Source organism: Alligator sinensis, unplaced genomic scaffold, assembly GCF_000455745.1.
Source record: "Alligator sinensis unplaced genomic scaffold, ASM45574v1 scaffold717_1, whole genome shotgun sequence".
NCBI classification, from domain to species: domain Eukaryota; kingdom Metazoa; phylum Chordata; order Crocodylia; family Alligatoridae; genus Alligator; species Alligator sinensis.
The window spans coordinates 789,719-803,692 of record NW_005841961.1 but is presented as its reverse complement, the minus strand read 5'-3'; the positions used below and the strand labels follow the sequence as shown (position 1 = coordinate 803,692).

At 46.2% G+C, this 13,974-nt stretch overlaps 1 protein-coding gene across 2 annotated transcripts in view; it reads right to left on the bottom strand.

The window, feature by feature from the left end:
* WWP1 (WW domain containing E3 ubiquitin protein ligase 1) overlaps nucleotides 1–13,646 on the bottom strand; it is a 74,680-nt gene extending 61,034 nt beyond the window's left edge. For both annotated transcript variants that reach the window (XM_006020600.3, XM_025200233.1), the window contains exon 1: nucleotides 13,561–13,646. In XM_006020600.3, the coding sequence (XP_006020662.1) occupies nucleotides 13,561–13,630 (70 nt within the window). In that variant the 5' untranslated portion in view covers nucleotides 13,631–13,646. The remainder of the gene's footprint in view (nucleotides 1–13,560) is intronic.
* Between the last annotated feature and the right edge of the window lie 328 nt (nucleotides 13,647–13,974).

Sequence of the window (13,974 nt, the reverse complement as noted above, 5' to 3'; positions counted from 1 at the left end):
GTGTGTGTGTGTGTGTGTGTGTGTGTGTGTGTGTGTGTGTGTGTGTGTGTGTGTGTGTGTGTGTGTGTGTGTGTGTGTGTGTGTTTTAAGGCGCACCCTCACTGGCACTGGGGCCTTTACACAACACGGTACTGTGTCCAGGTGAGGTCTACTCCTCCCCTACAGACTCATCCTGGTCCACCACTTTAAATGACAACAGGTAATAACATAGTAAGCAGCACAGTAGCACCAGCAGCAGCTCAGGCAGCCAAACTGTTACAGAACCTTTCTTTTCTTTCCTGCAGGAGCTTCATCTCCAGCAGCTACTGGAGAAGTGTTCCTGCCAGCCCCTGCCCTGGGGCTTAGATGTGCCCAGGGCCCTGTGTCCTTCTGGTCACATGCTAGGGGTGTTGGTCTAAGGACATGGCACTGGACAAGGTCCTTTCCTTTGGGTCAATCTAATCTGATACGTTTAGCAGACCAACAGAATAGTTAGTTGGAAAAATATATCTTAGCAAGCTTTCAGGTTGAAAAATCCTTTGTCAGGTTCAGGAAGCACGTGCAGGGGTGTGTGCATGTACGTCCTCTTCCTGGATGGAAGGAATAGTAAAGAAGCCAGAGGCTGGCATGCAATGCAGGCAAGAAAGCCAGTCAGTGAAGATGGAAATGGAGGCATCAGGGGGTGAGGGACAGGCAGGATGTAGCAGGGCAGATAAAAGTGGAGAGGTACCCAGGGAGTTGTATGTCCGGCAGGTTGTAGCATCAAACCCAATGTCTATATTGAGTCCATGAGTTTCTGTACCTAGGAGGCTGATGAAGTGAAATTCATAGGCCTGGCTATGAAAAGTGGTTTGTAAATTCAAACAAGCACCAAACCTTGCTAACCTAACCTCATCACCAGAACTGAAGCCAACTTTCTATAGCTCAAAACAAAACCTGCCAATCTCCAGTACCTCCACAAACTGCACACCAGAATCTATCAAAGACAACAATACCCAACTACCTGTGGGGTCACATTTCTCACAAAAAAACCCACTGTCTCCAGTCTCTCAGGCCTGATCCTGAAAGGGAATGTACAAACCACTTCAAATAGTCACAAACTCCTCCAAGACCGTTTCAGGCTGGTCATAAGGAAGAACTTCTGTCCAAGCCCCCAAGGCCTAGAACAGACTGCCATCACAGGTGGTGCAAGCACCTACTTTGGACTCCTTTCAGAGACATTTGGATGTTTATCTTGCTGGGATCCTTTGACCCCAGCTGACTTCCTGCTCCTGGTGCAGGGGGCTGGACTTCATGATCTCCCAAGGTCCCTTCCAGCCCTAATATCTATGAAGTCTTTTCACAGCTGGGCCTATGAACTTCACTTCATCAGCCTCCTAGGTACAGAAACTCATGGACTCAATATAGACATTGGGTTTATGACACACTACAACCTGCCAGACATCTGACTCCCCAGGTACCTCTCCACTTTTACCTGCGCTGCTACATTCCCCTTCTCCCACCTCCTCCCCCACCCCAGTCTGTCCCTCACCCCCTGACACCTCCATTTCCATTGACTGGCTTTCTTGCCTGCATTGCATGCCAGCCTCTGAATTCTTTACTATTCCTTCCATCCAGGAAAAGCATACACACCAACTGCAGGTGCTTCCTCAGCCTGACAAAGGGTTATTCAACCCAAAAGCTGGCATTCCAAGCAGCCACGCTCAGCTCACCTGGAGCCTCACAACTCCACTGCAACCAGCAAGCCTCAGGCCTATCAAAGACGTGACTGGTCCAGGGTTTCTCCAGCCAGGACTGTGTGCAGGCGTGTGGTGGCTGGTGGTTATGGCACCTGCTTTTCACCAGGGGCATCCTCAGTCCTGGCATTTCCAGGCCTCCCAACCCTGGCAGAGTGCAGTTTTAGTGGTCATGCCCAGGACCTGGGGCCTTCTCCTTCCCCATAGCCCTAGGCCATACCTCCAAGTTCATCCTGGCACAGGACCTCAGCAGGTACATGTTCTTCCCCTGCTGGCTGGTGATGCAGTGTGTGCCCCCTCCAGCTCTGAGAGCAGGACATTAAATGTTGGCTTTTTTTTAAATGAAAAAAGGAAAATAGGTGTGGATGGAGTGAGGAGGGTGGCATTCACTCCCTCTTCACCTGGAGGTTGGGGATCCCCAGCAGCGGGAGGTTCACCTTGAGAAACACCAGCTGCTCCACCAAACCAGGATCCAAGCAGGTGCGATGGGGTGTCACTACATCACCAGCAATGCTGAACACCCTCTTACTCGGAACACTGGTCTGTGGACAGGACAGGTGTTTATAGGCAACCATGGCCAGATCCAGCCACATCTGGCTGTGACTTGTCCAGTAGGCCAAGAGGTTGCACAGCAGTGGCTCCACATACTTGTGAGATAGACATCCACCAAGGCCTGAGCGCTACCTGCCTGATGCATGGGGTCTGGTGCCTCTGGAACTTACCATGGAAGCCACGCCCTTGGCCCACATTGGCAGCATCTGTGGCGGAGGAAGAGACTGGCTGGTGGGTGGCATGCTAGCATGGGACAGTAAATCGCCCTCTTCCTCGTCTCCCTGCCTCCACCATTCTGCCTCCCTGACTCGCTTCAGCACCTCCATCCACTGATTCAGGTTTTGGCTGCTGCATACGCTGCTCTTCACCCTCGGGTCACACATGGCAGCCAGCACATGGACCATACTGGACCACAAGGAATTAAGCCACTTTCTGATGCCCTCCTTTAGCCGCTTCACCAGTGCTTAGATGTCTGGTGACAATGGCTTGCCCCAGCCAGGAACATTGATCCCCTGGAAGCTTTCCATTTGGTTCTGAAGCTTCCTCACTATGGGGATCGCCTGGCTAAAGAGGACATTGCCAGTGCTGAGGGTCTCGGTAGCCTCGAGGAAGGGCTTGAGGACCACCATGATCTGGGAGATGGTATCCCACTCAGCTCTGTTAAGGAGGCTAATGATCCCAATCTCCCCGAGCAAGGACATCTCACGGATGGCCTTCTGTTGCTCCACCAGCCTCTCGAACATCAGGTATGTGGAGTTCCACCGAGTCTCCACATCCTGCATGGTTTTGTGCTGCGGGATGTTCAGCTCTGCTGGTTTGTCCCACAGCACCTTGCCTCGATTGATGCTCTGGTGGAAGTAGCCTACCACCTTCCTGCATTTTGAAATGAGCTTGCCGGTGGTGCTGGTGCTGTCACTGGCAGCCCTGTCCCCCTCCAAGGTGTCCCTGACAATGAGGTGGAACTTGTGCGCCACACAGTGGATGCCAACAAAGCTGGCATCACAGACCGCCTTGGCCACATTGTCGGTGACCATGAACCCGCAGGTAAGCTTGCCCTACCCAACGAGCCACTCCTGCGCCAAGCAGTTCATGGCCCCCATAATCTCTACTGCCACATCCATCACCTCAGCTTGAAGAAGAGCCCACCAACAGCCTGACTAGCTGCAACTGTGAGGGAGAGGTAGGCATGATCTCCACCCTGGCTGCTCCAGATGTCCAAGGTGAAGTGTAAGGCTACCTGCGGATCTGCCTTGCCCAGTTCCTCTTTCAAGTACTCCCTGCATGTCTCATATAGGGAGGGCACCACCGTCTTGCTGAAGGTGGTGCACGCGGGCACTTGGTAGGATGGGCCCACAAGCACCGCGAGTCCCTGAACCCTGACCACTTAACTAAGGAGAAGGGCTGGCTATCAACAGCAAGTATCTCCTCAATGCTCTGAGTGATCTCGCTTGCCCTTGCAACATGCCAGGCTAAGGAGGAGCAAGGGCAAGGGTGGGGTGCCTGTGGAGATGCATCAGCATCCTGGTGGTGTTCACGTGTTTTCTTCCCTTGCCCCGGCTGGTTTTGGCTCAGCAGTGCAGGCAAATAGCATACGTGGGATCATTTGCCAGCTCAAGATGATCCCAGACCACACTGCCTGCTCGCTTCTGGGGCGTGGGTGCATGTGTGGATACTGCAATTTCCCCCTCCTCAGCAGGCAGAGGCAAATGAGGAATAGACTCAGCTAAGCCACTTGCCTCTACAACCTCTACCTCAACCTCCTCCAAAGTGCCTTCTGTGGAAGGAGACCTGGCTCTAGGGGAAACCTGAGGGGTGTGGAGCACAAACTCAGCTGATTCCCCCTCCTTCCCCAGAATTTCCCTTGTTAGGGTACTCAGATCCAGATCCAGCTCTTCCTCTGGCACTGGGAGGTTCAGAATGAGAAATGAAATGGGGGTGGAGAAAACTGTCATGCTGATGCTTGTTGTCATGGTAGTGGTGGTGGGGGTTATGGCTAGTGCTCTTGAAGGGGATGCAGTCTCAGACACAGGCAGTGGCACTGCTCCCCTTTCCTTGCTGCTTGTGAAGCCTCATCTCTGCTAGTTGTAGCAAAGAGGCTGCGTCTCAGTTTGGGGGCGGGGGGAAACTTACACCTCTCCCTCTACCCCCTCTTCTGTCCCTCCGTGAAGGCTTGCCAGCTGCCTTTCCACCACACTTCATGGTGTGTTTCATAGTGTCTTGCTTTTATACAAATATATAAATGTATCTACCTTCCTATATAAATTCCCTAAGGTGTATAGTCTATGCCACAGCGTATAAGTGTATAGAAATATAATCTAAATGCCTCTCCCTTCTTATGTAAACTAAATTCTATAGTGTAATATCCAATATAATGATAAAATTGGATAGAATAAATCAATGAATATAATAATAAAATTAAAGGGTCTAGAAGAAAGAAAAAGGTATTGTGGAATGCCACTTACTAGGCTAGACTAGCAAATAGGAAATTATTCAAATCAATGCTAGTAGTAGCCTTCGTTGTCTAACACTCCTGAGCTGCTAGAAGTCAAAGCTCAGTAACTGTCAGACCCCAAGGCAAAAAGCAGGCAAATTAAATTTTATGCTGTTTTCCCATCCCTCCTCCAGAGCACTGGGATTGGAAGGGACCTCAGGGAAGGATCACAGTCAATACGAGAGCAGTCCTTCCCCCCTCTTCCCCCTCCCTCTCCTTACTCTGTTTCCATGCAGGCAAGCCCATCTTCAGCTTCAAAACTCAAAACATTTTGACTGCCCTTGTTTAGTTTTGAGGCTGTTTCGAAGCCCTTTGTTTTGTTTCGATTGCGCTGTTTCGAGCTCGAAATGAGTCAAAACAGCTGGCAAAATTTCGCACAGCCCTATTGAGCAAAAGCAGTCTTAACTCAGTCAAAATCAGCTCCTACTCTACACTCTACATTACCTCCTACTCTACCAGGTTAGGACATAGGTAAAAGTATTCAGCAAGCTGAGCAGAGACCATCAAATTAGGTTCTCTTCAACAATTCAGGAGCAACCAGGCTGAGGATGTAAGTTTCCAACTCCAGGTCATTAGTGGAAGCCCTCTTCCCATAAAGCTACTCTCTCACTTCTTTGTCAAACCAAACTAGAAGAAACAGTTCTTCTCATATCACTGCAATACCAGATAGAGCAGATGATATTTTAAGTTACATGCTAGGCACAATTATTATTTTAAAAAGTTGAGAGCCTGAGATTCACCTGGCTCACAGATGCCAGAAGTTATATGTACTTACAGGGGAGGATATAGGATTTTGCAAAGGGAGTTGTGGGAGTAGCAACCTATGCTGCAGGGATGGCTGCATCTCCACTCCCAGGTTCCTTCCCCTCGCCTCCCCCACCATGAAGGCAAACCATTCCTAGGAGCCACCAGGGACACTTTAAAGTCCTTAAAGCAGCTAAGAATCCTTAAACCTTCCCTTCCATGCTCAGTCCCCTTTCCTCCCCATCACTGTTTTCCCTACTGTGTAGGGAGCAGGGGCAGGGGAAGCTTTAGAGCCACTCCTCCCTGCTCCAGCAGAGCTGCACAGGGGTGGGACTCAACTGGGACTGTGACACTAGCAGTGGCTATGGGCAGTTCCCCTGACCTGCCTGGTCCTCCTAGGAACAGGCACAGAAAGGGAAACCCTCAGCCCTCACCACTGGCCCAACTCAGCCCAACTCCCACACAGCTTGGCTGGAGCAGACAGGAGTGCCTCTGAAGCTTCCCTGCCTCTTGGTCATTAGAGAAAGTGGCAGTGGCAGGTGAGGGAGATGAGAAAGGGGAATGGAGGGGATATGCTTCTGAACAGACAGAAAGAAAGTGAGGGTTCCTGCCTGCTCTTGGGATTTTAAAAGAGTCCCCAGAGGCTCCTGCTAATCCAATGCGAATGGGAGGTGCAGCTGCACCACTGCACCCCCTCAGGATCTGTCCCACAATTTGGTTTCTCTCAGATGTCTTTTGTTCCTCCTCCTTCCATACCTCAGCAGGTTTCTCTTTTGCCTTCTCTCAATCTAAAGGCAGGGCTGAACACTTTCAGCTACTGAACTGTACAACACTTCCCTATAATCTCTCAGTATCTTATTTTCTCTTAGAAACAGTAAGAAGCAGATAGCTGGAAATGGAGAGAGATGCAGTAATGCTGCTAGATTACAGACCCTTTAGAAGCATGTCTCAATTACTATCTGAGTATTTAGTGTGAGATTATTCTGAAGAGTTTGAAAGAAATTGGGTACCCAGCCCCCATTACACTGCAAGGGAAGCTACCAATTTAACTCCTTTAGGGTGCAGACATACAACGTGATTTACTACAGAGCAATTTGCCTCAGAGTAGCCTGCTCAAAGCAGGCAGTATGACTGTTTCCGGCCACTAGGTGGCAGGGCTGCCAGACTGGAGAAAGCAGAGGGCTCCTTGGAGCGAAAACAACTGTGGTGGACATACAATGTATACTGTAGGGTCAATTTATCTCAGATGTCATCAAAAATAAGTTTATAGTAGAAAACATTTCCTTCATGGTAAATACTGCATGTTGTGTGACCTTTCCACTTTTCTTCTGGAATAACCCAGAGTAAACGTGTTACATGTCCACATCTTTACTACAGAATGTAGGGCAGGGTGGCACATTAGAGAGGCATTCGCTTTTGCAGTGAACAACCTACTTCGCTAGATGCAACAAATGGACTGTCTATTCCTAGCACCTGATGAAGTATGTTGCTGCCTAGGAAAGTTCATGCCTCTCTGAATGGGATGAAGAAGAGCTGGCCCACATAAACCGGCAAAGGGGAAAGGAAAAGCAGCTAAAAGCAGCTTCTGGGGGTGGCTGCACTGGAAGAGACAGAGAACGCGGCTCTCCTGAGCCTGGAAGCAGCTGAGGTCAAGCAGCCACTGGGAGGAGCTGTGAACAAGACTTCTCTTGTTTGTTTTGATTGCAGGGAGCTCTCTCCAAAGCCTCTGAAAGATAAGAGGAGGGGGGAAGCCTGGGAAGAGCCTAGCAAGCCGAAGCCAGCAAAATGCTAAATGGCAGTTTATTTATTGAACTTTGTTTGTTTTGCATTCTTACAAATCCAGGGAGGCCTTGTGGTTCAACAGACTAACTCTGCTGCAGCAGAGGCGAGGACCCTGAACAGTGGGTCCTTAGCTAAAGCCAGCAGCAAAAGTAAGAGTGGTTGGATCAGGGGACCTGACCAAACATGCCTAGCTCTTCTCTGCCTGAAAGCTACCCATAGCAGAGTATATCTTCCCTCCTTTCCCTCAAAAATAGTCCCTAAAGGATGTAGGAAAAAGATATAAATTACACTGTGGTTTTAAGGCTTCTCTCAACCATCAAAGCAACCTGGATCAGTATCTGTCTCACTGCTGCAGCTGAAGGCCTTCATCTGTCAAATTTTAGTTCCTTCCTTAGTAGTTCTGCCACTGAGCTGTGGGATAAATCCCCCAAAGGATCTAAATGTAGCTCAAGGGTCTTCTAATGAACATAAGATATTATGAGACTTGCGTTATAGATCAGAACCTTCAAAAGGAATTACGGATGTACTAATTACTGAGCAGCAGCAGCAGTGACTTAGGAAAAAGAGATGCAACTAAATTCTGTGGTTTCATAGACCTAAATGCTCAGTTGAGATCTCTAGTTCCTGGGGCTCCCTGAGGGCTACTCACCAAAATGACAGCCATTAACATCAATCTTACTGTACTGATGCAACAGGTATAACTCATGATGGGTTCTGCACACTAATTTATCATCACTGATAAGAAATCTAATTCCTTTCTGCATTCCCATGGTTACCTATTAGCAAAATCTTATATTGTGCACCACATGTGGTAGTCATATTTAGAAAAGGGTGCCTGCACTAGAAAGGAATACCTTAATAGAAACCATTACATTAATAGTTTTTCCTTCCAAAAATATTCCAATATTTAGGCTCTTTTTTCTTAAGTGCTGCTCCAAAGATTTTTTTACTTGTCTTGAGCAGCAGTAATCACAAGATGCTACGTACAGGGTAAGTACAATATTCAAATATACAAAATGATGCCAGTTCCCTGCTGCCTGCTTTTTTAGAAGTCAGTGGAACAGATACTGATGTCTGTCATAGAAGTTTTATAAATTCTTAACCAGTTTTAGACTAACTTGGACAGTCAGTCTTTCTGGCAATAAGAAGTGCATGATGCCTATGCTTGACAGATACTGTGCCTCTTGATATTTGACAGGACTGAAATGATCTGTTAGGCCCGCAAGGCCTAGCCTTGACATGAGTGCATTTACAAAGTTAGCACCTGCACACAAGCTATACCATTTGTAACTTGTTTTTCTACAAAAAGTCCGATAAAATGGCTTATTCACGTACATTCCATCAATATCTGAAGCAGGAGGCTCCTGGTACTGTGGGAAGTATACAGAAAAAGTAAAAAAAAAAAAAAAATTGTTTATGAAAAATAAACATGTCTAACTGGTGGCTGTGTGACTAAAGAACTATAAATATCACCACCCTGAAAAGAGAGAAGTATCCTCATTTTCTTCCCCAATCCTGACTGTGTCTGAAGATTGGAAACATCTGCTCCCCCTTCAAGGAATCAGCCTGTTCTGTGACACCTTGCCAGCTGACAGAATTGTATTCATAGGACTGGCATATATATATTACACACACAAACACTTTGTTTTCCATTTCTTACAAACCCAGGGTGGCCTTGTGGTGCTAACAAAGTGTGTGTGTATATGTGTATATATGTGTGTGCACGCACACACACTTTGTTTGTTAGCACAAGGCCAGCCTGGGTTTGTAAGAAATGGAAAACAAATAAACATGTTGTGTGCGCACAAGCATGCGTGTGTACTAGTAGTTAATACTTTGTAATGCTCAATAAACTGATTTATTAAGAAATTAAACGACTCTCGTTTGGAAAAAAATAAGATTCTTCTTTAGAGAAAGATTAAAGAATATTCTTAAGGCAATATCAATCCTGCTTGCTTGCTCTCCGTTTGGGAGGAGAACCAGTCAGTCCCCTCTGTCTCCTGCCCCCCTGCCAACCTGGTTCTTAAGGCAAGGTGACAATATGTTCTGCCCTCCCTTGACTGTTATTTTTAACCTCTCCCCCATTTATTAAAGGAAGTTCTGTAATTTAAGAATGATGGAACAGACAGAACTACTACGCAATCAGGTAAAAGAAAAAAAGTGAAATTGCAAAAGGAATGAAATAAGTAAATTGTAGGGGTGCACCACTAGAGACATTTGAGGCTCATTCCGATATTCAATTTTTAAGGAGGCATATCAGCTGATACCGACTCAATTTCTGATACAGCGTGGAGACCTGCCTCCAGCTGGTAAGTCCGTCGTGGTAGAAAGGGAGGGGGGAGGGAAGGGAGGTGTAGGGGGGACACAGATCTCCCCCTTCCCCCATGGTAAGGAAGGGAACAGATGCTGGGGCAGGCACAGGATGAAGCCGCGGCTCATGGGGGGAGGGGCGGCTCCCACTACTGCTGCTTGCACCCTAGGAGGGCACGGGGTGTGGGGGAAGGACACAGGACGTGCGCCCCCAGATCTGCATGGGGGCAGGTGGGCTGCAGCTGTGGGCTGGAGCCGGGGCTGAGCTGGGCTCTTACTGACAGGGCAGGGGCTACGGAGGGGGCTGCAGCCAGCCTAAATTCTGCCATAGCTCTCTCCCAGTGCCACCACGTTTCTGCCTCCCCCCACATGCCAGGAAGAGCTGAGGCTGCATCGGGCACACAGAGACACTGGGAGGGAGCTACGGTGAAATTTGGGGTGGCTGCAACCCCCTCCATAGCCCCCGCCCCGAGCCCAGCCCTCGGAAAGAAAAACCCCAGCCCCAGTCCGCAGCTGCAGCCCACCCCAGACCCAGCCCGCTCTCTCACTGCAGGGGGGTTGATCTGCCCCCCGCATGCCCCTTCCCCTCCCCTTCCACCACAATGGACTTACCAGCTGGAAGCAGCTCTCCACGCTGTCAGGCTGTGCTCCTTGCTGCCTGAGTGCTGTGCTGTGCACACGCACAGCATTTAATCGGCCACGAGGCCAATTTCTGATACAACCAATTTGCTTTATATTAGTACCGATCCAATATTGGATCAATGTATCAGTGCACCTCTAGTAAATTGATGTTCTTCACCAAAAACTTTTCATCGTCAACATCTGGGGTCGCTATTAACATTGAATACAAGATATTACAGGGGAGAAAAATCTAGCACTGGATGTAAAAGAGGTTTTTTGACATGTTGCAGGTCCCCACAATGCCAATAATAATCAGGATATAAGCAAAAATGAGAGGGTCCTAGTGGTTACCAGACAGGAATGATATTCTTCTATATCCTTTCTCCCCTCCCCACCATCTCTATTAGCATAGCCTTGAACTCTGGAATCTTTACCAAATGTATAGGTTCATGTGAGCAAGGTTTGGGGGAACAGGTTCACAAACCCTTCCTTTCCTGGTCAAAAACAGATGATAAAAGTAACAATCCTCTCCTATTAAATGAACCTATTTAGCAGGAGTTCCAAAGCCTGATTTGCAAAGATCTTGTAGTGATACTACTGTACAGGTAGGTGTCCTGATTGTGAAGATTATAGTAGGGACTTGAGACGAGGAGATGCATCAGCAGCAGTTTTGAGGTCACCAGTCCATGAGTAAACAGATCCAATGATGTTGGTACCAGTACAGACATATTACCATATTTACTCAACTACAAGATGACCCCAAGTGTAAGATGACCTCCCAACTACATTCTATATATGGAACACTTATAAATTTGGTATTTTCCAGGTGTAGAATCTAATTATTGGAATACTGTCTTAAATTCATTGCCTTTCCACTGCTACAGCAGAGAAAACAGTAGCCTCCTTGCCCTCTGCCCCAACAACTTCTTCGCCCTGCAGACTTCCTGCCCCCCTTTACTGTCAGTCCCTGCTCAGGCTCTGTTTTTCCCCAAGCACAATGTGGGAGAGAGCTGCAAGTGGTAGTAAGAGGGGTAAAGGGACAGAGAAGAGGGCATAAACTGCAGAGGAGGACAGGAGACTGCTGTGGGTCTGACTCTGGCTCCAACCCTGACTGCTGCAAATTTTAGCATAGGTACTCCATAAACATGCCTTTAAGTACTACTTTTGCTCCAACTTATACATCGTACAAACTGTGCATGACATTAGTCCAAAGCCAAAAGGCTCATGGCTTATCATATAGTTCACTGGACTGGGCTCCAGCAGAGTCAACCGTGTTTCAAGCCATGGTGAACCCACAACCTAACACAGCTCAGTATGTATGCACTCTAGATACCCACCCACAAAGGATCCATTGCCCCCACTTGCAACTGGAACTGGGTGTTCTTGTCACAAGTTCTGAGACCCTCCAAAAATGTATATGTAGATGAGGCTCAGGGCTGCCTGGTCCCCCTCTGCCCCATAGAGGGTGGAGCTGAAAGAGGGGCAACCGAGCCTCTCAGCTACATAGAAGTTTGGTAATGTTTGCCAGACATTTAAGGCTCAAAGAAACAGGAATCATTAGAAATGGGAAAGAAATGTGTTGCTCAACTGTGGGAATGAAGAGGAAGTTGAAATGTATTTGAGGTAGTGGTTCACCATGACTTGAAAAAGTTGGTGTTGAGAGGGATTGAGTACAATGGGCACTATATCTTATTCAAATGGGCTGTACTAACCTACCCTTGTGGTAGGTTACCTTCAGTGTATTAGCCCAACATGGACCATGTGTTTTATTGGCACGCTCAGCATGGGTTGCATTCAGTCAACTTCATAACTGGTTTCCATGACTGAGCATATGCTGCTTCTAACAGAAGTTTAATTGACAGCCAATGTATTTGTGGGGAGGGGGAACGTTTGCTAGCACATGAATGTAAGACAACAGGCTTTTTTTCCTCATGCTGATTTGGGAAAAAAACTCTGATCTTATATTTGCGTAAATATGGTAATAACAAAAATCCTGTACAGCAGGGGTTGGCAACGTTTTTCAGAAGCGTGCCAGAAACACCTGCAACCTTGACTTGTATGATGTTGGCATGCCAGGGACGGATAGTGGGGGGAGGTGGAACGAGCCCTATCCTTGTTGTGACAGTGCAGCTCTGGCCCCTTCTCCGAGGCAAGCATACTAAACAAAATGCCTTTGCATGCCACACGTTCTGAGGGTTGCCTACCCCTACTGTAGGGAGAACCATTGAGGGGATCCTGCAGACAAAGGATGGCTCCTTGATGGCTGTGATATACACAAACCACAGTGTTTATGGTTGCCAGAGGGAACTGAAGTCATGTCTATACTACTCTCTGACTAAAATGTCACTTAGGAAGAAATGTCAAAAATTAAATGTCCAGGGAACAAACAAAATAAAGTATTAAATATGACAACATGCTATAGCAGAAACCATAGTAGACTTGTTAAAAAAAGAAATAATCACAAATACACACTCCTAAATTTTACATAAATCGCTGCCTTGTGAAGCAAACTCCCATCATTGAACTAGTCAAGAGTTATTTAACAATATGGCACATTGTTTCTTTCAATGGCTATAAAGATTTAAAAAAAAAAATGAAAAATTTAAAAATTATTCTTCAAATGAATTAAAAAAAAGACAATTTTAAAAATTTCCATCTATACATATGAGGTGCAAGTTGCATAAAAAGCATTCTCCAAACATACTACAAAATTGCAGGGCTGTGTCTCATCTCACTTTTGCTGACTATCCCTAAAAAAACTTCACCAAAGACCAGCATATATGTCAAAGAATGTAATCAAATTCTACCACAAAATCGTCTAAAATCTCCTGATTTATATTAAAATACTTTTAAAAAAAATTAGATATTCTGTTTTATGCTTCCTGGCCCCAATTCTATTTTCAAATGTCACATGAAATTAATGTGTAATACTTACCACATAAATGTTTAAATGCATCAACATTTCCTAATGTTTACTATTTATAAAGTAGGAACAAGTAAACAAGTTTATCAGAGTCATATTAGGCGAGTTGTTTCAAAGTCAAAGCGGTCCAAGACATCGAACAATTGACTTGTATCAATTGGCTCCGAGTATACAAGTTTAGAATAGCTTTTATGCTAAAACTGTTCCAAAGTTTTCCATGTTTGCTTTCAACACAACATAAGATTTGTTTCCTGAAGGCTGATCTAAGTTGGTGTTTCCTCCTTATACTGCCTTCCAACTCAATCTATATCAAATCAAGATTCCACAGATTTTAAGTCACAAAAGACCATTTACCCTGAAAAAAGATGCTCTCCTGAGCAGTGCTTAATATATTTTTATATAATGTACAGATTCCTACTTACCAGTTACTTGCATCTGTAATCTTCCATTATGATTGTTACTCGTATCAGATCTTGGTGAGGCTGTAGCCATGTCAGAGGCTGCAGCTTTCGCCTATTAAAAAACAACAGATATTTTGCACACACCCATTTAGCTTACTGAAAGCATCCAAATTCACATATTATTCACGTCTATTTGAATTAACTGACCAACGAAACAGAGTTCCCTCCTGTTAATGATATACCAAAATATGTTTAACCATTGTATAACAAATTTAGAGTAAATTGAAACTTATTGTGCTTCCTTCTAACAACCTCAAAGGACTTCACAAATATTAAAAAGTTGGTAGGAAATTAATACTTTTATTTTACTTCAGTTTCTTAATTTGTAGTGGTTGATAACTTGAATGCTTAAGGGTCTGATTTTTCAAAGAGGCT